Below are 25336 nucleotides of genomic sequence, written 5' to 3'. Positions count from 1 at the left end.
TAAAATAAATTTCATAAGCTGCTGTTTACAGACCAGCATTTTACGAATGAATATTATCTAGATACCATAGTTTAGTGGGTTCTATGGAGTGTTTATATTTCTTTGATTGTACTTAAAAAATAGAAGATTATAAAGTAATGTATAATACAATAGAAAAATAAAATAAAATGAGATTTCTTTTATTATAAGTTTTTAAAATATTTTAACATATTTAAAACGTTAATCTCGTTCTCGTGTTGATTGTGTTCTCTGATGTCTTTCAACATAAGTAGTCAGCTTGTGTACTCTTGCCTATTTACGCTAACCGAGTTTAAATATTCTGCATATGTTTCGGCAATGTCTTGCTGTGCAAACAGTTAATAGTTAAAGAAAAAAAAACTGTGATCTTCTGTACATCTCTGTAGAGAAACATGAGTGTTATATTTTAAGTAAAAAATCACAACAAACAACCAGCGCATCACGTGCGGTTTATTAATCCTCTTGACATAGACAGCGATACAAATATCCTACACCAAAGACGAACACTGGGCTGAGGAGTACATAGGTAGATACAGGCGTACAAATAATTATGGTTTGGGATTATTTTCCTTGACTGGCAACAGTATTTCCATCGTTGGCAGTGGAACTCAATCGTTATCACTCAGAAGATTACTACAATGCTGTTGTTAAGCTAATTTTTTTAAATATTTCTTAATTTGCGAGCTGATATGGAAGAGTTCACATTATGATCAATCGAATCTGTCATTTAGTGCATTTATTTATTGTAATAAGTTGTGCAAGAGCGAATTTCTCTCCGAGGAGGAGGAAGAGGCAGCGATTGCAAAATTATTGCGTTAGTAGCTCGAACTTATAATGTGATAAACCGCTCTTTCTTGTTTTATATATGAAGATGCATAAAAGATATTCACAACTTTTTATTGTTCGAAATATTTCTGGCATACACGCCTAAGAGCAATAAATCCTATCGTATTAAATTATGAAAATATTTAAATATTTGTTAAGTATGAAAATATTTATTAAGTGTATTAATCTTAAGTGCACGCACATACACCACCATCAAAGTTCTGTAAATAAATCAATGGTCATTTTCGATGCCATTCATTTATAATATAAAATCTATAAATATACATTTATAATATGTATACATATTATATTCAGTTAGAATATAAATCAATATAATATATAATAAATCAATGGCTTATCTGCGAGGCAAAGTTCCCTTTCTCCTGTATAGTCCATTTCAGAGATCTGTTAATTCAATCTGACTATGATCAAAATTTTGCCGTTTGCCAACTTTCACAACAAAGAATGGCTCGATAGGGAAGTTGACAGTCATAAGAGATCCATTGCATATTTTAATAGTTGATTTTTTTTCTGTTTTATAGAATGCGCTTCAAAAATTTCTAAGATAAAACTTTTATGTATTCAGTGACATTATTTCTAACAATTTATATATATTCTATAATTATCTATAATCACGTTTTATATCTATTTATTACTGGTTATTTAGTTTTATCATTTCGTTGATTATTTTCATTTTTAAGTTTGTTCATCGTCGGTTATTATTAGCTGAAGCTTTTTGCTGAAACGGCTGAAAAAGTTAACTACGTAATTGCAATTATGTCTTATTTTGAAGAGCTATAATAGAAGGCAAATTAATAAATTATCCTGACTACTGTATTCAGATCCCTACGTCATCGTATAGAAACAGCAAACATTAAATATTTTAAGGCACGTTTACCATTTATGAATTTCTGTAAACTGTCTTTAGACATCTGTTAGGCTCCTTCGTGGATCTAATAATTATTTTTTTTAAACCAATATTTTGTTGTGATTCGAAATAAAAGCATTACCTATATTATTAAATAATATTTACTCATTCTACACATCTTCTAACATATTTCAGATCAACGCGTTACGCAAATATTGATAGTAACATGCATAGATGTTTAAACGATGTTCTGGCTATGTTCGGCAGCGGGAACAACTTATTTAAATGTCGTCATAGATTTCTGGTTATTTCCTTTTTTTCTTTTAAACCCCTTTCTGAGATTCCATTTATTTGTTTTTCCGTTTATTTCATCATTATTTTTATTGGATCCAACGATAAAATGAATACTATTTATGAACAGTTAGATAGCACCATAGATTTTCTTAGATTACTATACGAGATCAAGATTTAAAAAAATGCATTCGTAAAATTATAAATTTTTAGTTAAGATATATTCATTTAAAAAAAAATAAACCAACACAGATATAAAAAATATTCACACGATAAAAAAATTTGATATTAACTTGGTATTCGAAGCAATTATCTGGAATTCAAAGTATGCTTATGATACTTATTTATTTTTTATTTTATTTTTACAGAAGACTGGAATTTAATGTAAAAAACAAGCCAATACAATATTTAGTATTAAAATTCATTAATTATTTTAATGTACTATTTATTTTATTTCCTAAGCTTCACAAATTTTCTTAGAATTTCTAAATCTACTGTAACTTCGAATTATGAGGTTTACGGTCACGTGTGATTTTTAACGCCACCACAGTTATGTAAAGATGTTTAAATACTAGTAAGTTATCCATTATTATTTTTGCATATTATCTGTGTTTCACGGACGGTTTGTGTGCTTATTAGAAACATCAAAATAATCATTTATTAAATGGTCTGAGAGCAACTTGCTCACTACAAAGCGAATAAAAATTTCTGGAAAATTTTGCCCAAGGCGGATAGAACCTCAATTTTTTCTCGCATCTTTACCATTTGATTATAAAAAAATTACATCTTGGATAAAAAAAAGCTATTTTATTTTTGGTTTTATTATTGTTATTATTATAAAGTAAATACTAATATTTATCCATGATTTGGGCCATTAATATTTAACAACTTGATGTACTTAGGAATTTTCAATGTTTGTTTCTCAAATAAATAAAATTTCCCACAAGCGCTCTTGAACTTTGGTAATTGCAAAGATGTCCTGAATGTCAACAGTAAATATTTCTTTATAAACGTAAAGCAGTGGAGATTCGTTAAATAATGATAATTTCATTTAGCAAAAAAAGATTTTGCGTATCCACTGAAAATCGGACATACATACTTATATAATTAAGTCGATCGAACACGGTATTTCAATAATTTTAGATATTTTCTTTTTACCCGAGCCTACATAGATGATTTATACACTGAATAAAACAACAACAATAACATAAAAATAGTTTAAATACAGTTCTAGGCGATGGCAAACGTTTGCCAGTCAAGGAATGGTTTTTGTTTTTTTATTTAATAGGCGGGCAAACAACAAGTAAACCATGTCGCACTCAGAGGTCGTAGTTGTCTCTATGCTTACGTATTATTTTCCAAAACACCAAAGACTTTTAAAATCAGAGATGTGTGTGATGAATAACAAGATCTCCTCTATAGCGAACGCTTAAGTGTTTTCTTTTTTTCCCATCATAATTTAAGAAACATTTGCATAAATGAATAGTTCATTACATTTCTATCTATTTGGTGCAAAAACAGTCCCATAAAGTGTTCATTATAGAGCAGTTCTCGTTGGATATTAACAGAGCTTTAAGTGGTGTTCGGAAGGACAAAAAGCAGGGTTATTTATCACTTAGGGATATTCTGTACAAGAGCTGAGATAGCATTTTATTAAAAAAATTGAGAACAATCAAGAAATAATTAATTATACATATGTTATATATACGGGATTTTGGAGACATGGTTAAACATTGAGAACTCATTTTTTAAAATTTTCTTTCTTATTATTTCTTGTAATTTATTATTATTATACAGTGAAATAGGGATAAACAACATCCTCACGTACGGTTACAATAGAATTCTGAATGATCTTTCTATTGTATTGATCCCTTTCTTAGATATATATCCATATCAAAAACTCTTTATTATCTGTACATTCGATCAAGTCTTGCCCATTTCTTGTGTTCATTTGTAACCTACCTAGTCAATCTCTATGTATATATATATATATATATATGCTTTTGTACATCAAAGTTTAAAAATTGAACACTTTCGCCAAAAACGGTTACATATAAAAGAGAGAACATTTTTCCATTCATAAAAGTGCAAAATTACTAGTAAAAGCAAGTGAATTTATCGAAATTACAATTCCCATTAGTGTTAACGTCTCCATAAAAGCAAATTGAATTTATCGAAATACTCTTGCATTCATCAGGTGTTATACAAAAAGATACACATAATTTACTCATTACAGCTGTTAATAATATAGCCGTAAGATTAATTTTTTTTTTTTGAATGTCTCGCATTATTTATTGCAAATAGTTTCCTGAATAATATTATTAGTGAACTGTTCCATAGAATGGTACGTAATAATAAAAGAAAAAAGTGAAAAAACTTTCCGTGACACAGACCATAAATGTGGCATCGATGCAGTTAACAAGCTCTTGCAAAAAACATACAGAAATGATAAAAAAAGACACAACAGATCCAATATTCTTTGCATCATATGACATTAGCGACACTCACTATAGTTTTTAATTGGTTATATAACGTTGCAGCTTACAGGAGATTTTTAAACAGTCAGTCACACACGCACACACACACATACATTTACACGAGCGCGGCTTTATAGACCTACCATTCGTGTTCATTGGAACAAATATCATACAACTATTCCCCTCCCAACCCACCCCCTTTTTCCCTTTCCATGAAGCATCGTATTATTCATGCATTTAGTTCCCCTCCCCGCTTTTAAATAGTTCTGAGAACTACGTTAGAAAAGAAATTAGAATAGTACGCAACCCAAGAAAGATTTCTAAAGATGGTTGCTTGTTTTATTATGTTTTCGTTTTTCCAGTTCTTCATATAGTCTATAATACTGTTAATAATATAGGATTTTTTTTCCTCCCTGAAACTTCATCTTAATCTAGACTAGTTCTATGTCCTGATATCATACAACAGTCTTATTAAGTCAGACTTGTCATCTGTGTGGATGGTTTGACAAAAATAGGACTCATTCGATTGACAAAGGGCTAAAAACCTTCCTTAGGTAATATAAATTTATATTAAAATTTTTGAGTTTGTTACTGATATTCGTTTTTTTTTTTTGCTTATTAAATCTCTTTCGGTTCCAGGCCCTTTGTCCTTTTTTATTTGCAGTATCCACCACACTGTCTTTCAACAGTTAAGGTACATCAGCTATGGTCATAGCTTAGTTCAACAAGCATGAACACATTCACTAGGGCTACCTGTTAAAAATACACTTAAATAATGTGGCCCCCTTATGGTAAGGATGTGAAGAGAGAGAGAGAGAGAGAGAGAGAGAGAGAGAGAGAGAGAGAGAGAGAGAGAGAGAGAGAGAGAGGTAGTTAAAACATACGAGAACCCACTTAATAGTAACTCTTTAATGGTTCATTTATCTTTACACTGAAAAAGGACCCTGCAACACCGTTTGGAGAGGAAGAAGAAAGATAACAAAGAAGACATTCGACGTAAAGTATTAACTGTTAGCCAAGGTTGTTAGAAACATGCAAATCCCTCCCTTAATAAACTTGAAAGAAAAAAAAAACTCAGTTAAAACATTAGTTTGCTCATCAGATGATAAAAATGCTGTGACTGTTAGCAGCGTCACCTATGTAAAGTTCAAAGACTTATTATGGAAAAGATACCGCAATGGTTTCCATTTAAAAAAAAAGAACAACAACAACAAAAACCGTATAAGAATTATCCCTCCCTTAGTCCCAACGAGAGGATGAATAAAGCTCTTTCAGCATCCGGGATGATGATCCACATAGGGTGAGGATACAGCTCTGTTTCCCACTATTTATATTTCGTGGTTGCTCCTCTGTTTTTCTTTTTTTTTTTGCGTGTGTGTTAAACTCTCTTGTCTGATCCCAAAGTTGTGTTTATTTAAAATAAAATCACAGTCACGCGGGAAACAAAATGGTGCGAGACTGCATCCAGGGTGGGAGTTATGCCTACGGAAGACTACAGTCTTGCCAGCAGGAGTACAGGTACTAAACATAGTAGAGTTGCAGTGGCCGTTGACGATGGCAGAACTGTAGTCGCAGACCCAGTGACGTCGTGTTTGTTCATCAAAACGCGGTCGATGACATGGATCACCCCGTTGATAGCCTGGATATCAGGTCGGACGATATTAGCACGAAGGCCATCCCATGAGACACTCTTCTCTCCTGTGTGGAAAAATGACAAGATGCTTTTATTAAAATTTCAATACTTTTTTGATAAAAGCATATTTAAATATGAATTTATATTTCAAAATAGACATATTTAATTAACTAAATATTATTATTATTATTATTATTATTATTATTATTATTATTATTATTTGAGATCTCCAGGGAATCAAGGACTCATCGAGGGAGGCCTTGATTCCCTGGAGAAGCTGGTTTAAAGGTTTAAGAGAAGCTGGTCACACAGACCAGCTTCTCTTAAACTCATTCATACTAGATCTACTCAGTATCTCAACAGGCAAACTATACCACTCACTCGCCCACTGCTCTGTGGGAGAAAAAAACCTAGCTCTTACCCCCCATTCTTGACTGTGAACAAGCTTAACTTCCATGGATTCCTCCGCGTTCTCTCTCCCACCTTCCATATAACGAAAAATTTCATCATGTGAAATGCTGTAACACCCATTCAAAAGTTTATAGACTTTTATCATATCACCCTTCTTTTTCCTCTTAATCAGAGTCTGTAGCAAACATACTCGTAATCAGTCCTCATAATCTAGAATCTATAATCCCGATATAATCTTTAATATTTGTAACTCTTCTTTGTACCATTTCCACAGCTTCTTTATATATCCCCCCCCTTTGAACCTCCGGAAACAAAATATGCGTGGTGCGGAAGCCTATTCAAATCATTTTGTAAGAGCTGAATATCAGTAGCATCCCTTATTGTCCTGCCTATCTTTGCATTATTGCAAAGATCCTGCCTGATGTCATCAATGTACAGACTGAACAATAACTGCCCAAGGACTGAACCCTGAGGTACACCAATGGTCACCTTAAATCTGGCAAATTCACACCCGCCTTGTACCACTTTAATATCTGTTTGTCAACCATTCACCTATGCAAGTCAAGAGGTTATATTCAATCCCATATTCTCCAGTTTATGCAACAGCCGTAACATTGTTATCAAATATGAGAAAATTGCTAAAACATGACCTTCTTTAGTAAACCCAGGCTGTTCTTGCAGAGCATACTTCTCTGTCTACCCATTTCTGTATGAGAATTCTTACCAGGTTCTCTAAATTCTTCGCTCCCACACCAGAGATACTGACAGATCGTAGTTAAACATATCGGTTTTTGCACCACTCTCGTACAATGGGACTATTATACATTCTTTCCATTCTTGTGGTTTTTTTTTTCCTGAGCTGACTCAAGTTCTACTGTACAAACATGTGAAAGGCTTGGTCATGTCAGCTGAAGATGCCTTTGAAACCCCTTCTAACACTAACATCAAACCTAATACTTCTTCACCTCGGGTTCATTATTTTACATACTGCTTGAGAAAGTTGTCGTGCAAGAAACTCAATAAATTGTTCTTCATTCTTATTGTGAGATTTCTCTTCTTCCTAATCAATATTTGGATAATTAAAGTCATATATTGTGTACTGTTTATAATTAAAGTTGATAATTAAAGTCATATATTGTGCAACTGAACCGCCAGGTTCATATAACACCCTATCATATATTTTCACCCTGTTAGCCTCCGCTTCACACCAAATAACCTCAAGCTCACTGCTATTATGTTATCAATGCACCAGTCCATAATTATTTCTCTAGATATTACAGTTTTTTGATTTTTGGTGAGGATTCATTACCAATTATTTATTTTCAAGAAATATTCGTCACAAGTAAGATGTTATATTTTCTCTATCTCCATCTGTTTCCTTATATGCTTTCATCCTCTGTCTACCGTGAACCAACTTTAATGGGTCGTTACATCTCTATTTCATCTTCACACTATCCATTTTAAAATACGGAATTCTAAAATCATTGATATATTGGTACTCATAAAATTTGTTCCTCCAAAGTGTTTCTTCAACTGGATTTGGAGACTACCAAACAAACCGCCCTGTTATCCCAAGATTACACACGAAATCAGTACAGTTTCTCTAAACATCCCCCCCCCCTCCCACCAGGGAAATAAGAATTCTACGGAACTCTTCCTTATTTTAAATATATTTTCTGAACGAGTGACAAAGCTTTTGAAGAAATTGTAACTCATCTTTATCTTTAAACCTATGAGCCAAATCCGCAATCTCATACCTTTTTCAGAATACAAACTGTCAGCATTGCTGTTATCTGGTGTTTTCCAAGTTCCACCTTGTCATACTGTAGTCAAACGTTAGATAAAAACGTATTTCAGAACACAAGAGCCATATTTACTTTATCCAACTTCATGAATCTGGTCTGGTTCAACATGAAATTGACAACACTAGCCAGGTGGCTCCCGCAGGATAATACCAAACTATATAACGTTTATATAACCTTTATTAAAAGACAATAAGAAAATAATGAAACCATATTCCATTGGCCTAACATAAGTCGTAAAGACAACTTTCTATTGAAAGTGAGTGAGTGAGTGAGTTTCTTACAACAGCTACTCTTCGAGTTCAAACTGATTGATCCCTAACAAGGCAATCTCGTAACATAACCTTACTCAGAATTTTTGATTTTTTTTTTCAGAGGAACACTTTTTCTGAAATGGCTTCCTTGCTATATTTTAAATCCCAAGGACCATTTCATAAGTCCATATAATACGCAACTGCATTACGTTCCAAGATAAATTTTAATTTAATAATATTTAAAAAGTGTGTCACTTAAACGAACCTCTATCTTTTTAAAAAAAAAGTAGATTAAGAACTGTTACCTTTTAAATGGCAAAGTGGTTTTTATCTTATATTTCTAATTAGATTTGACGTCTTAAAGTTCAAAGTTTCTTTCAAGTAGTTTCTTTTATCGATAGGGAAAAGAAAACGTAAAGGTAAAAAAAAATATGGAAAGCAAAATTCGATCGGACTCCATTAGCAGTGATGTAAGAACATTTAATTAACTTCTGCTTATTACACACCTCATAAATATTAAAATCTCGAATGCTTCATTCTACCCATATGACAGAGCGTATTTTAGACACAGCAATTTGTGTTATTTGTAGACGAAAATTTTAAAGGTACTGAGATTTTTAAATGTAATTAAGAAAGGAGGTTAATGGAAGCACTACCGTAGCAATATAGAAGGAAATAGAAGACTTAGAGAAAGAAAGAGTCGTCAAAAGGACGGGTGTTTTATAAGATTAAACTAATTTAATCTTATAAAACGCTTGTACACGTATCGAAATATAAGTCAAAGATTTAACATTTTTCTCGCTGAGAAAACTGTGAAAAATTCAAAGTTGTGAAACGGCATAACATGAATGATATTCTACAAATCAGAAATGGTTAAAGCATCTTCAGAAAAATTATTTATTTACTTGCTACTCGTATTTTGTATCATTTTTTTTTACACTAATGAATTTCAAAGAGTGTTCCGTTAATGTGCATAAAATTTAATTCTAACTCTTATTTATTTTTTTATTTTATAAATAATGTAAAATAAAAACATTGCTTACGACTATTACGGTCGTGGATAATCTCCAGTTTGTCCTTGACCATATCAATTTTTTCATATCTTGAAAGAGCGTCCCAAAGTAATTCTTCACCATTTATCAAATGGCGATTAAGTATCTGTTAAATGATACAAAACAAAAATATCCTGTTTTATTTGTCAATTCAGGCAAAGTATTTGTAGTTAACTGTGAGGGAAACAAAACACAAAACGCTCTTCCATTTTGGAATTTCTAGTAAAAGACAAAAAGTTAAATTAAGAGAGAGAGAGAGAGAGAGAGAGTTGATTGAATGCAAATCATGATAATAAATTTATCACCACTTAACACCTAAAGCACTCTTTAAATGCTATTTGCATATGCAAAGTCGCGTATTCAGAAACCAAGCATTAAAACCACCTAGCCTGTTTCCGGCCAACCAAACTGCGCATTCTGCTGGAAACAAGACGGTAGTGACGATATCCTGATGTATGGATTGTTTTTATGGACATCGCTGGATTCTCTCATCTCCATGAACATCACTGGACTACTAATTCTTACCTGGAATTAGTTTCGGATCAGGAGTTGGGGTACATGGTGACGATGTAGCCAGATGGATGTGATCTCTAACAAGACCACGCCCCTGTCACAAGGCTCGCATTGTGCGAGAATGGATCGAAGAGCATACACATGCATTCCGTGTGCTCTCCTCACAATGTAATTTTGCTGATTTGAATTTCACCGAACACAGCATCCACATATCTCAGGATACCTTCCGGTGGAAGGACTGATCTCAGTCAAAGGAGGGCGAACGCGCTAGTAGGTAGGTGGTCACAATGGTGTGACTCATGAGTGTGTGTGCATACACACACACACACACACACACACACACACACACACACACACACACACACATATATATATATATTAATTGAACTGAAGACCCACATATCCACTATTCGCAATTTATTTACAACTGCATAAAGGGTACAATGTTTTAATGTTGCGCAAATTGCTTAAATAAAATCATAGATTTTATTTTAAATCATTAATATAAAAGAATGCTAAGTGGTATATTTAGTCTTAGTAACTCCGTAGAAATCCGTGCTTGTTTTCTCTGGCTATGCCAGCAAAGTACATTATTTTGATAAAGCGGCACCCGTACAACACTCACTAATGACTTAATTAATTAAAATTCTCGACTCTTTTACAAGAAAATGCTTACCTTAAAGAACATTTTTGTGAAGAAATATGGAAGTAAGAGACCTTTCTATGGGTATCCTTGTTGGACAAATTAATAAATAAAAACAGCGAAAGTGCTAATTTACGACACGAAAATTAATTAATGGAGATTATAATTAATAACAGCACACGAAATTCAAGAAATAGTAAGGAGGGAAAAACTGCTTTCTCCCTTTAGTTTCAAACGGTCGCGAAATTAACGAGGAAATGTCAGTTGTTTGACTCCAATGAATACACACAATGAGCGCTTCCTGTAATGTAACCCCAGTGATTACTTTAGATGATAATTAAACACTTTATCATAATAAATATTTCAGCGAATAGAGCACTGTTACTAAAATTAGATAGCAATTAATACTTATTAATTGTTAACGAGTTTTGGAAATTTGGGATTAACTGGATTCTATTTTTGTGTTTGACGTCTTTACCTAATTCCTTGCGTTATCATTGAAAGTAGGAATTATATTCGTGCTTGAAAACTGGAAATATTATCGACAATTTCTGAAAAAAATAAATAAAATTCGTTCTTTTTATTTCTATAGAAATTATGGAAACACCATTAAAGAGAGGTATTTCGTATTCATCATTGTTTATAACAAGTAGACAAATTATGTTTGTCTTGAAAAACTCCCAAAGGCTCAGGCTGTTGAGAATTTAATGAAACACGAACTTTGAGCCACAAACATCATAAGTTCTCGGTAAAATACCTCAGTAGGGTTTCATTTGTGAAACATATGTTTCTTTTATAGTTTTCCTAGCTCAATTGATAATACAAGACGATGTCTTTAAGTGGAAAGACAGATTTGAATCTCATCAAGGATGAGATCAATCTTTATTAGTTATTCTCAACTGTCAATGAGTTAGTCGGTCTCATGCAGAGATTGTCTGGGTTTTTCTTAGAGCAAAACTACTACACTCGAAAAACACATAGAATTTTCAATTAAATGTAAGTTAACCAGACTTATAAGAATTGATTAGATTTTCTCTCCGAAAATTGTTCAACTTTTCTGTTCAACTCAAATCTTGCAAACGAAACATTCCCTTAATACCGGCCACTGAGTTAGAAACCTTTATTTAATACCGTGTTTCCGTATAGGCAAACGACTGTCAATACCTATCCTCTTCAATTCCATGTGCATAGTTCGGTGAGATAGGGGGTCGGGAACAGCCTTCATTAAATGCTTCGGTCAATGTTTGTCCGTACACGTCTTCTCAGACCACAATGATCTCATTCCTGACGGACTGTCTTAGAAATACAGTTACGCCTCTTAGACAAGTAATGGGTTATTTCTCCAATGATTAAACACCCAGGATAGCTCACCTTTTGAAAATCCGGTGAGCTCTGCTGTTTTCAAAATCGTGGCTTGAGCCAGAGGGCACTCAGCAATAAGCCTTTGTCAAACTTTTTGGAATTTGATCGAACGGATCCTTTGTTTTTTCCCATTTACCTAAAACACGTGGTGACGCACTTGAAGAAGTATTTTTGCATGTACCCTGAGTAAGTGATGTTTACGTATGTGTTCATGAAGGTTTCTAATTCATTGGCAAGTATGTGTAGTAAGATACAGTAAATATAAACAGTGAAAAACATTTTTTATACATTCCATTGCAAATTATTTCAATGAATCAAAAGAAAATTTTAATACAAGTTAAAATTTAAGCATGGATATAAAAGAACAAAAAATCCTCTTTGCCTAACAAGGAAACAACTGGGCAGTGGATATAGCTTACCGTATGAACGTAGTCAGGAAAAGCTCCCGTTGTAAGTTGGCTGAATTCCGTGGGCATTTGATACTCTAGGTCCCTCCAGGCTTGATCGCTGGGAACAAAGAAAGTGAAGCGCTTTTCCATGTTTCTTAAAATGCTGTTCCATTGGTTTTGTTCGCTCAGTTCGTAGGTGATACTGAAAGAATGACAAAGAACGTTGCAGCATCTGCAGGTTGATACTTTTTTTTTTTTTTTTTACAGTTTTCTTATTTTATTTTTGTGTGTACGTGTACATAGTGCCATGTTGATACCGGAGATGGTTTATTGACGCTTTTAAGTAAGTAAAGAGACGTTTGAAAACTGATCTCTCCAAGTATATAAATGGACATGCGGCGGTTATAAAATATGAGGAGAATTACAGCGAGATAATAACTCTTGAAAAAAAAGCAGTTGAATTTTTTAAGATTGTCTCATGAAAGATAATTATAGAGAGTGCGGTAGGAATATTAATTATAAACAGTTTTATATGATCATTTCTGAAGAGATAAAAAACAAATAAGGCTCCGCACAGTCTTGTCAATATATCGAAATTGGTTTCGTTCAATGCAAGAATATTGGCGAGTGCAAGTAATGTGCAATTAATTTTTTCTTTCAAAAGTCCCAATTAACAAGATGAACCCTTCATCAAAATATCCAAGATGAAATCATAGAGATCCAAACACTGTTCCATGAACATCTCAAGGAGAATTGAATGTCCTAAGAAGAAAGGACAACTCCTGTTGTGTTCTTATAAGAGTCTGGACTACCAAATTAGAATGTCAACTGCTTTATCGGAACTATTCATGCATGTTTTTATTATAATGTTCTTCTTTTTTGCAGAGAATATTAGTTTATATTCTTAAAAATGACTAATTTTTACAGTTATGAATTCTACACTTCTTGATGACGATGATCAGCCTGTCTTTTTAACCCACTACAGGGTGAAGGCTTCTCCCATTGCAGGATGGTTGAGTCTACTTCTCCCATGGTGATCCAGTCCATCTTGGGAGAATGGGTATATACTTGGATGAATGAATGTATGAAGGTGGAAGACAATCACCAACATCCATGCCTAATCGGGATTCGAGCCTGCAGCCTCTTGGACGGAGAGCGGATCCACTAACCAAGCGGCCAACCAGGTCGGCCATGTTTCTTGATATCGAACAAATCTGGAAGAAGCAGTTTTATTTCTTAGTAGTTGGACTGATTCCAGAATTATAATGGATGGTTACCCAAAAGTGTTTGGAATTTCTGTTTTTAGATTGTATTTTCATTTTTTTTAAATATGTCGTAATAAATTTTGTCTTGCCAATTAAAGAGTTTCGTTTCAATTAAAAAGTTTTCATATATTGCAAAACTACTTAGCAGTCAGAACTGCTTATCCAGTAACCACAATTACTAGTTATTATAGAAATATAGTTTGTCAATTTCCTTGCACATGTTTTCATTTGACTGATGTTCAAATTCGTGCGTGTTATTCACTTACTGTTATAAATGAAAAAAACAATGTTATAAAACTGAGTTATTGTAAACATGAACAAGGAACAAAAAGCACAACTGTGGAAGATGATAACGAAGAGAAAACTAAGAAAATCCTGAAAAAAAAAGGGAATATTTCCGGTATAATTACATTGTGAGAAATACAACAGCAACTGGTAAAGACTGTCTACGATAAGACGTTTGGAAACGAAAGCCTATAAAAACATGAGATCGTTAATTAGAGTGTAAAAAGGCAGAATTTTATCTTTCGCACTGTTTCCAGACTTCTAGTACGATTAGGTACAGATGTTAGGACTAATGACAAAAATTGATTTAAATATTAATAGTATCATCTGTTATCTCTGTAGCAGTTGCTCCTGTAATCAACTTGCTGTTCATTCCATCGTTTTTCTTTGCTATTTTAAGTAAAAAGAAAGGAACGTTGTACAATTTTTCTTTCTTTTTTTTTTTTCTTAAATGTTCTTTTGGGATGTTTTTTTCAGCTGTCTTTTCCATTAACTATTTTTTCGTTTTGCTTTCATAGTGTTTCTGAGAGAGCGCGCGTGTGTGTGGATGGGTGCTTCATTTCATATGTGGATTTTTTTTCAGATGTTACTTCCAAAATAATTACTTGATATTTAATTATTTTAGCGTTTCGTGTAATATTTAAATTACAAATGGATAAAACGTGAGATCGAAGTGAACCGCAGTTAATTTCAAATGTGTTTGTTCACAACCATATTTAAAGTTCATAAACATGTTATAACATGCGTATGACATGCTTATAAGCAGTTTTATAAACATGCATAAGCAGTATAATAATAAGCAGTACTTGCTAGTGAAATTATTTAAAATAATAATTTTAATTTTGTTACTTTGTTTCATTATTATGGGTTTGTTTAAACAAAACAAAGTCGACATATTTTTTTAAAAATTTTATTAGTGTTATTTGTGTAATTTAAATATTACTCAGATAGGCGTCAATGGTCAAAATAACAAAACGTTCTGACTTTTGTGCAAAACAAATTAAAGATGAGCTTTCAGAAGTCTGTTCTGAAATGAATGCAAGATTGAAAGAATGTCACGTGACGAGATGATGATAACTATGATTTCTCTTTGAAAAGTGGACGATTTCCTAGATATTAACAACTGAAATCTTAATAACGAGCAACCATGGATGGAACGTTCGAGTTACATGGAAAAAAATTCTGGAAACAGAACGTAAACAGAAATTTTAACGCAATTAAATATTACAAAAAAGAATGAAAAAAAAAATTGAAACAAAATAGGATAACTTACCTAAGCGTGGGATCACTTTGTAATTTCTGATAGATATTCAAATAAGGCATCCCAAGGAGGCGATCAATAATATGAACTGTGCCATCTACTGCAGCTATATCCGCTTGAAGAGATGTGGCGTTAACACCTGCTACATCCAATGTAAGTGCTGTAAGAAGTACAAATTGCGTGTCAGACAGATTAGTAGATACTGTTTGTGTTTTAAATATTAAACATTGAATATCGTGCAAGTATGAATGAAACAAAAGGTCCCAAGTTATAGATTTTTAGTCACAGAAATTTGAATTTTTTTTATAATGCAAAAGAAAATTACCATTTTGGCAGATAACACAAAGCAACCGCCCACATTTACGAGACATAATTGTTAACTGACATATCAGAGCATTAATTTGATTTTTATATGAAAACAACTTAAATTGACAACAGACAATCATCTCATCTTCTTCAACCATTAAGACGAAGATAAGATGATGATGAGATAATAATAGCAAGATCAATCACAATCGTCACTGGCATCATTTAAACACATATTTGGACTTTCGTTTCGAAATCGCAATGATCTTAACTTGCCATTGACAAACTACAATAACGTTAATGCTCATAAATAGAATGGTACTTGCTAGTGAAGTTATTTAAAATAATAATTTTAATTTTGTTACTTTGTTTCATTATTATGTATTTGTTTAAACAAAACAAATTCGACATCTTTTTTTTTTATTTTATTAGTGTTCTTTGTGTTATTTAAATACTCAGATAGGCGTCAATGGTTAAAATAACAAAACTGGTTATGACTTTTGTGCAATTCCTTCTCGGAAACTTTGGATTTTTCATCCCACAAAGAGGGTCTAGTCGGACAAAAGAGCACAAGAAATCAACGAATGTAATACGATGGCCTCGAATACGGTCTTAGATGTTTCTGTCGTAAACCAAATCTGACACAACACAACTCTAACCTTGGTAGTCCAGGCTTTCTCTCCTATATGAGAGTTGGGTTGGGTTGGGTTGGGTTGGGTTAGTAGTTTGCAATTATGATCGAAGCTGTTAAGGTTACGAGGGAAGTATTCAGGCTTATTAACTGCCTGTTTCCTTCTTCTCTGTTTTTATGTTATGGGGAAAGAAAAGCGAAGATACTTGGAGGATCAAACGAGAAAGAGTCACTTACTAAGCTTATTAGAAGAATATGTAAATTCAAAGGGCAGCAATTTCATTTTCAGGTTAAAGAGTATTGATTTACTACTCATATGCGAACGAAGAATTCAACTAGATACTGCTTGTCTAATTTCAAACAGAAATCCAATTAATGACAGAATCAAAGCCTTCTTGAATATAGTTGGAAAACCTCAAACACGTTTTTCTGTTTTCTATTTTATTTGCGAACAACCCAAGATTGCATCGTTCAATCAATTTGGACCCGATTTAGAAGATAGGCGTTCCTTAGGTTTGTTAAGGTTGCAAGCTCATTTCAGTGTAATGGGACTAAATTTAGAAGAGGGAGGCAATTCTAGTGAAGGGGGTGCCTCCTCTCGCTGGTGTCATGACAGGTTGACTTCTTCAATCGATCGATTAGTTCATCGACTTAATCTAAAAATAAGTGATCTCTCGTAAAAGAACATCTCGTTGGTAAAAGTGTGCGCCAAATACCGAGAAAGCAGCAAGAGATTAGAAGCTTAGACGTAACTGCTGTGCAGACATTTGCAGAGTCTACGAGGTATCTAACCCTTAATCGCCCACCCACAGTGCTAGTTACATTAAGGGAGACATTACAGTAAAGAATATTTGGTATCCATTAAGGCAACAATATAAAGATGTCGTGTCATATTTCAATATTGTTAAAATACTTTATGTTGACTTGTTATTCGAATCCCATCACATTCTGTAGGTTTATATACATATAATAGGGTTCTATATGATATTTTATATATATATTTTGTACTTACTTCTGTTCCTCTCATCTCCAACAACCCGAAACGACATGCTGTTCCTGTTATCTGCTGTCATAAGCTCTGGACTACGTCCTAACCATACCTCATCTGTTGAAATAGATTTCATCACCAGGTGGAGCTTTAATAACTGCAAAAATAAAAACGAAAGCACAATGCTTTATAAAATGAAAACAATGAAACAGAAACAGGGGCACACTTCAAATACAGATTGCTTTTATACTCACTAGATGGCAGCACTTACATTTGTGATAGCTGTGCTATTTCCCTTTAGAAAATGCATCTTTTCGTTAGGCAGACTGCGAATGGCTTCGTTGGTTGGAGCGAATAATGTCTTTGTATCCGGAGAAGTTAGAACGTCAACAAATTCAGAAGATAAGTTAACTAACTGGTAGAATTCCCTGAAATAACGAAAATAGGCTTAGAATCAGTTAATTAGAAATAAACGCATTTTGATAACAAATTTCGCTTTTTGATAACTCTGGTTGCAATTAGCAAGCCTCTTAATTTTGTGGTGATGATGAAAGTGTAAAAAAAAAAAAAAAAAAAAAAAAAAAAAAAAAAAAAAAACCAGCATTTTTAATATTGGGGTTTCGGTTTGACTGTGCAACGAATGTTCCATGAATGCTAACCCATGAAATGTAAATCTACCATTTGTGTGTCTGGGATGGGGAAGAACTTACATAAAAGTAGTCCCATGCAAGAGAGTAGATACACTGAAAAACAGAGGTGACCGTGAATGTCAAAAACGAAATAGATACTCTTTTATATATTTCATTTTCGTACATATTGTTGCAGTGTATTCTAATCAATCCAGATTGGGTTGGTTGATACACGCGACAAGCCTCTTTGTAAAAAAAAGTTAAAGTATGCCATTTTTGCAATCAAGTTTGAATGCGTAGTATAAATTTACGTATTTCCTTACATTATCAGGAGTCTGCGAAAGTTTGGTTCTGGAAATGTTGTACTTAAGCTATACTAAATTTATTTTCATCATAAACGCCATCTGTTAATATCTAAACCTATAAGGATATCGATTGCCTTCGAAATGCTTATTCTATGTTACTTATGAGTATAGTTTTGAGTTCGGTGTGCCTTTTGTCGCTGGTGGTATAAAGAGATGCTGAGAAAGATAAATTCACTTATACTTTTTCTATGATTCGGGTGATCTGTTTTTCAAATAATTCTGTTCTTTAATTTTGCTATATTTCCATAATTAATTTATATATTAGATTTGAATAAATTTGAATAAATAAATTGAATAAATCACTATCGATCACTTTTCATACACAATTTATGTTCAAAAAGTATGATAAAACCACTACATAATTGCAATTGCATTGATCATTCTATGTCATGGACTCTTGACTTTGCGATGTTCACTAATGATAGATTTATTTTGTATATTTCCGTATAATTCCGAACAAAAAACGCAGTTTATCCTGAAAAAAAAATAGTTATAAACACTAATGAGAAACTGTTTTTAACAGGCCGTAAACAAACTCTCTGCATTAGTGCAAACAACATCGCTTCTTAGGATGGTTGTAAAAATTTTTTTTCATTAAAAGAATGAGTAATTTTTTTAGACTTAAGTAGAAGAAATTTTTTAATTTCTTTAAAAGAGTTAAGGATGGGAGAGATAGGATTTGTGGTTCTCTTCACTTTCTCCGTTACTTTGGCAGGTTAGCTCATTACTTTTGCTATCAACTTGACGTCTTGAAGTAGAGGAGAAAATCGTCTCAAACTTGTCTTTTCTTAAGCCATCTAAGAAAGAGTAACACGTTTTTTTGTTTCTTTCTTTTTCTAGCTTAATGCACATCCAGGATGCTCACTGGCTCAAAGGCGAGTTCTCACCTTGCTGTCTTATTCGTGGACATTAGGGTGGTGAGTTTTTTTTTTTCTTTTCGGGAGGATCTTCACTTAATGAAAGGACTGTGTTCTTAATTATCTTTGCCCTCAGACCTAAAAGATTCCGAAATTAAAGAAAATGACAAGGATGTCACTAACGTCTGCGAGTATAACAATTGATTCCAGCAGAGACTTTAATGACGTCCTTCCCTTCTACCTGGAGTAACTATCGATTATCGCGTCAACTTGCCTTTGAACATTAGGTAGAACACACAAACGGGATGGAAGATATTTTTCTTAGTTTCTTTCCGAGAGATTTCAGTGTTTAGAGATAAGGGAAAAGTTAAAAAAAAATCGAAACAGACAAAAATAATATTTTCAAATTAACAATAAAAAGAAGTACGAAAAAGTGGATAAAAATAAGAACGAAGTGTATATTCATTACGGAACACACACAGACACGCATGCTCTGATAGAATGAAAGGTGTAGTAACTTAATGAGACGGTCTGTCTTTTATAAAAACAACATTACCTTCCTTTTGGTACCCAAGAACGTTTTATAAAAATTGGCTGAATAAGAAAGTCCTGACAGGTGGAATTTTTATCTTACAAAGCAAGTAAGGTAATTCACTCAGCTTTTCTTTCCTGCTAAAGAGTTTTCTATTCTACATCCATTTACCCTCTTTTGTTCACTAAATGAAACAAGACATTCGCACGCTATGTTGACTTGGTGGGCGCAAGATATGTTTTAATCGAAAGGACTCAGTCATCGAAGCAGAGCACAATGGATGCATTAACTACCTTAAAAGTTTTGGTGGGAAAATGGAAATTGCTTTTTCAGCATCTCAATCTATGCTCCCGGTTTCCATTCTACGTATGGGTGAAGTAGGAGAAAGCCAGTCTTTAAAGCTTGTTGACGTCAAACTAACAAAGCCTTTGAGGCTTGCGTAGTGAATGCAACCCATCATGAAATTAAGAACACCTCTTGGCAAAATTTAGGGAGAGAAATTTCAGAAAGAGATTAAAAAAAGACGAAAATGAAGATGAACTAAGTCAACAGAATAAAATGGCTTTTATGAATAAAACTGTCATATATCTTGGCTAATGAAAAAAGGATAACTATGAATATAGAAAGAAATATATATCCAAAAACCTTCCTTCACAAATAGTTGCTTTGAGCTTGTACTTATATATTTGAATACAGAGAGAGAGAGAGAGAGAGAGAGATGTAAGTTCATATCTAATTTGCCGCTTAGATGCTAAGAACACTTACGAGAGTCGTCCGTTCTTTTTATTTTCCAAGAAGTTCCACACTGTCGTATTAATAATCATCAGAGGGTTCTCGATAAGGTGCACAACTCCATTCTTAACAGGGATGTTGGCTCGTAGAATCTTGGACCTTACAACGCCCCTTTTGTGGCGTTGATCGCTTTGAACTGTGTTGCTCTGGGCAAACACTACAAGAAAAGAAAAACGTAGCTTTAAGAATTGAATACCTAGTAAAGAATAAATAGGTTATTAAATGCATCAAAATGTGATTTAAAAAAATGGAAATTATCATTTAAATATTTTGACAGTTTGGGCTTCGTCACGATCTTCCAGATAAAATGGAGTGACGACGTTTGCGTTTTAATGTACATCATTGAAATTCAATTTGTTACGTTCGTGTTTTGTTTGCGTGATTGTGCGCATTATTTTTGCAAGTGTTTAAGATTAAATAACATGAAGTTTCTGCATAAGCGTTTCCAAAACTAGCCCATGGTTTTATTATATTCGATAAATGGCATTACCAAAACAGTCCTTAATAACATTGGAGAATGTCTCAAAATTGACGTTTATGACATTTAAAGTGAAAACCGATTAAAAATAAGATAGGAAATCCTTACACGGGGAACTAAGACATTATGTAACTGCATTATAAGTATTCTTTTTTATTGTAAGCAAAAGTTTGAATATTAGAGATATTTATGTACCATGACGACCCCTAATTCATGTTCATTGGTTTTCTTACTGAGTTGTTTTTCGTAGCAAAACAGAAAAAACTGCAATGTGATACAATATTAATGATCATTTGCTCATGTAGTGGATGCATTTTACACATTGAATATCTGCTTTGAGTATTGTTACTCGAATTCAGGGGAATACTAGCTAACACTTCTTTTTCATTTGTATGCAAGTTATTACAATAATTCATAGATGACATATTTTGTATACGCAACCGATAGAATAGCGTATTTATGACAATAGATTAGTAGAGATATCAAGGTAGAAAGCTCAGTGCTAAACTGAAGAATGACATTAGGAAGAAATTTACAAGCGTTCAGAATAGCGTTCGTTGCAAGAGGCACTTGCAACGAACATTAATCAGAAGTTGTTTTGTACTAAAAGCAGCAGAACATGAAATCATCAGACAGAGTACACTTTTTTGTAGTCGGTAACGATGATGCATTTCCCTTGAATTAAATCCCATATAAGATGCGAAGAATAGATAGAAGGGCTTTTCGACTTAAGGTGAGTTAGTTGGTCTCATATCGAGGTGGAAGTGTTTTTTTTTCCTGAATTTTTCATTCAACAGCACAGAAGAATGTGCTCAATTAAGAGACATGAGACAGTGGCTCATAGCCTTATCTGTCGTATTCAAAACAACCCTAATGAAAGGTATACTGTAAGCTAATTACCAAGATAGTAATAATAATCCTAATAATATAACAAAATAATGAAAGTTTAGCATAGCTAATGCTCCATAGGATTTCTCCAAGAAAACTGAAAGAGACGATCTTTCTATTCTTTATGTGAAAGCTAAAAAATAGATGCACATAATCGTTTTTATTATAGCCTTGTTTTTGTTTTCCATTTTTGATCTCCTCCACCACTTCGGTCTGCGGATAGAAGTCGATGCAGTAATGATGACAAGAGAACGATGAACTCACTCACTGAAGAAGAACAGTCGAACAAAATGCTAACACACAAATTGTAAATGGTGGTAGTTGAGTTCATCTATTTATCATTTTCGGTTTTTCTTTCTTTCTGTTTCTCTATTCGTTATGTTTCCATAAGAGCAAGAAGATGGATGCAATATAGCAAATAGACGTGTGCCCACTACACAGAGGCAGATGGTTACGCAGCTCTAGACGATAACGCTGTTAATTTTCTAGATTATCCTTCTTCTGATGGACGGGAACATCATTAGAGAATTTTCTGTTGCGAGAGATAAAAATAACCATCGGCAGATTCACACAAAGGAAAGCGACATCGATGGCGTAATCTTCCCTCTATCGTTCATTCATTTTGCCATCGGGCTATTCATTGAATGAGGAAACGAAGAATGTGAAGAATTTGATTTACATTTCTTTCCTCGATACCCAAGAAACTTTTTTTTTTTCACTTTGGTTCGCTTACCTCTACCCTCTTCTTTCTTTTATTTTCTTATTGCATACTATCTTCAGTTCTGAATTTTAAAAGTGACGTGTTACGATCATGGATAAAATCCGGAGCGCACTACCTTCTATGATTAGCTAATGTCAATCTTCTGACTGGTTGCTAGGTAACAAGATACCGGTTGCCCTCAAATAATGCTACCTTTAATTAAATATAAATTTAACCTCTCTCTCTCTCTCTCTCTCTCTCACACACACACACACACACTCGCTGTCTGATGTACGTTAAAGCAAAGCCGCTAGCTGAATATAATGGAAGACATGCCAGAATGAGCAACAAAAGATAGAGTCTGCCACAAATTGAAACAGCTCAAAAATAGATTTCACGGAATAGTGTTATTATCTAAGATACAACTGGATCTATATCTTATATTCTTAAGCTTAACTACATAGGAGAGAGAGAGAGAGAGAGAGAGAGAGAGAGAGAGAGAGAGAGAGAGAGAGAGAGAGAGAGAGAGAGAAATATGCATATCTAAACTTATATTTGCGGAAAATTAAGAATACATCTAGTTATTACTACAATGATGTAAATGTGTGTATATTTTTAATACTTTTTTGAGATGATGACATCCATCTGGATCCAAGAGGAGCCACGCTTATCAATCACCCTATAAACTACAGTTGAACTGCGTCAAGATAACACAGATCGCATCACTTTCGTTTACTCTGTTTGTCAGTTGCGTGTACGTGCATGTGTGTTATTAGGCTAGTTTGTCCGCTTTATTTACGGAGATAAAAAGGTTTTCGGGAATAAAAATTTCCATCCGAAGTTTTCATTTTCTTAAGAAAAATGAAAAGAACCAGAAAATGTGGTCATTTTTAAACAGTTAATAAATAATAATTATTATTAGTGGTAGCAGTATTATTACATGACACTTCAAGGAGTCCAAGAACTCATCGCGCGCGCGCGCACGCACGCACGCACGCACGCGCGCACACACACACACACACACACACACACACACACACACACACACACACACACACACACACACACACACACACACACACACACACACACACACACACACACACACACACACACACACACACACACACACACACACACAATCTCTTTGTTCCCCTACTACTTAATTCTCCGTCTACACACAACGACACTACTACCATCGACGCCATCTACAGTCCATCACCAACAACCACAGTAAATTTTGCCTGTAAATTACGTGTGTTCTCACGACCGATTTGCCTGCATACGGGATGGAAAACCAGAGTGTCCGGGAGAAAACAACCTGATACATCCTTATGAAATCCACTAACTCACTTTCAGTTTTTTTTAAAAAAGTCCATATAAAGATTATTCTCATCACGACGAAAATCGAACTTGGATCTTTTCCAAACGAAAGGCTAAACGTTCCTACCTTTGCGCTACGGAAGCGATATTAGTGACTATTTCTACAAGACAAGCCTATCGAATAAGAAAATAATAAACACTATGTATAAGAGACTTTATTTACTTGCATAACGATATGCATAAATTACTTTGTAACTTTATGCGTATCGTAAACTGGACGAGCTGTTGCTCTTAGGTTACACATATCATTTTGTACTAGAATATGAAGCCTACAAAATAAAATAATTATATTACTTTAAAAAAAAGACTGTTATGTGATTTGGAAAAGAAAGATTATCCACTAAAACGACGAAACATCAATAAATTGAATAGTTCGTTGTTAAAGGAGTGGTTAGCAATATACCAGACTTGTATTTATTAACCTTAAACTCATTTTATTAGCAATTATCAAATTACCAATTACCCAATTAGCATATAAATATAAACCTAGAGGAAGAAGAGACCACGGACGTCCAAGATTAAGGTGAAAAGATTAACTTCATCTGCAGAGCAAGAACAGGACAAAAAAAAACCAACCTAAACCAGAATTGCTCAGACGTCGATGACGAACTCATTGTAGTCCACAATTAAGTTTTTCCCATCTAATGATGGGATACTTATATGACATATCGTCTCATCAAGCCCCTCTACAATCATTAGAGTGTTTCTGAGGTGTGGTCCATAAATTTAAACTTACACCGGTGTCATTTCGCCATCCAATAAACAATTCTTTTTCAGTTATTTATTTTAGTACCTGATCTAAAGACGACTAAATCTTTTGTGGATAGGATTACTATAAAAAATAAAGTTCATTGATGGAGCAGCTCACTAAATTAATCTGCTTCAGCAACAGTAAACGACAGTTCAACTAAAAACTCTGTCTTGCTTTCGATGAAACGTAAAACGATTTTCCGCTCTGCTAAGACAACCACTGCTTCCTACCTATTGATTGACTCCACCACAAAATGTTTCTATAAGTTTTACAAGTCCATTATTTAATACAGAATTCCAAATAAATGACTCTGTCTTCAGATACGTTTTTTTTTCTCTGTTTGCCAAACAGAATTGGGAAGCGTTATTGGTAAACTAAGCGATGTGTACTTTGTCACTTTACTGCCAATTTCAATTCTCTCCTCTGGGAATCCATCACTCCAGAGGTTAGAAAGGAAACGCTTTAAGGACCGAATATCTTCGATATATAAAATTTTGAAGCATTGAAAAATCTTTCGAAGTGTGTGCAGCTGTTGCCTCAGGACTGTTAATATCAAATCTTGCTCTCAATAGTGTGTGAGAGGGGTGCAGTATTGGATTGGATTTTTTTCTCTATCCCTTCAGATTATTCAGTGCTTTCTTTTACTCGCATTAAAGAAACTCAATAGTCCATAATGTTCAATAAAGG

The 25336-nt window shown here is 33.7% G+C and overlaps 1 protein-coding gene across 1 annotated transcript in view; it reads right to left on the bottom strand.

Annotated features, from left to right (window-relative positions):
- Positions 1 to 448: 448 nt before the first annotated feature.
- The window catches only part of LOC150110404 (fasciclin-1-like), a 267702-nt gene continuing 242814 nt past the window's right edge, over positions 449 to 25336 (bottom strand). Inside the window, exons 7-13 of the mRNA XM_090399191.1 lie at positions 20423 to 20606; positions 17546 to 17702; positions 17299 to 17431; positions 15362 to 15509; positions 12569 to 12740; positions 9623 to 9737; positions 449 to 6177 (exon numbers count right to left, since the gene is read on the bottom strand). Of these exons, the coding sequence (XP_090255317.1) occupies positions 5972 to 6177; positions 9623 to 9737; positions 12569 to 12740; positions 15362 to 15509; positions 17299 to 17431; positions 17546 to 17702; positions 20423 to 20606 (1115 nt within the window). The 3' untranslated portion in view covers positions 449 to 5971. The remainder of the gene's footprint in view (positions 6178 to 9622; positions 9738 to 12568; positions 12741 to 15361; positions 15510 to 17298; positions 17432 to 17545; positions 17703 to 20422; positions 20607 to 25336) is intronic.

Source organism: Typopeltis vanoorti, chromosome 1 (genome assembly GCF_054136105.1).
Source record: "Typopeltis vanoorti isolate ZY-2024b chromosome 1, IOZ_Tvanoo_1.0, whole genome shotgun sequence".
Lineage (NCBI taxonomy): Eukaryota > Metazoa > Arthropoda > Arachnida > Uropygi > Thelyphonidae > Typopeltis > Typopeltis vanoorti.
The sequence above is the reverse complement of the archived record's forward strand: the minus strand, read 5'-3'. Positions and strand labels throughout refer to the sequence as shown.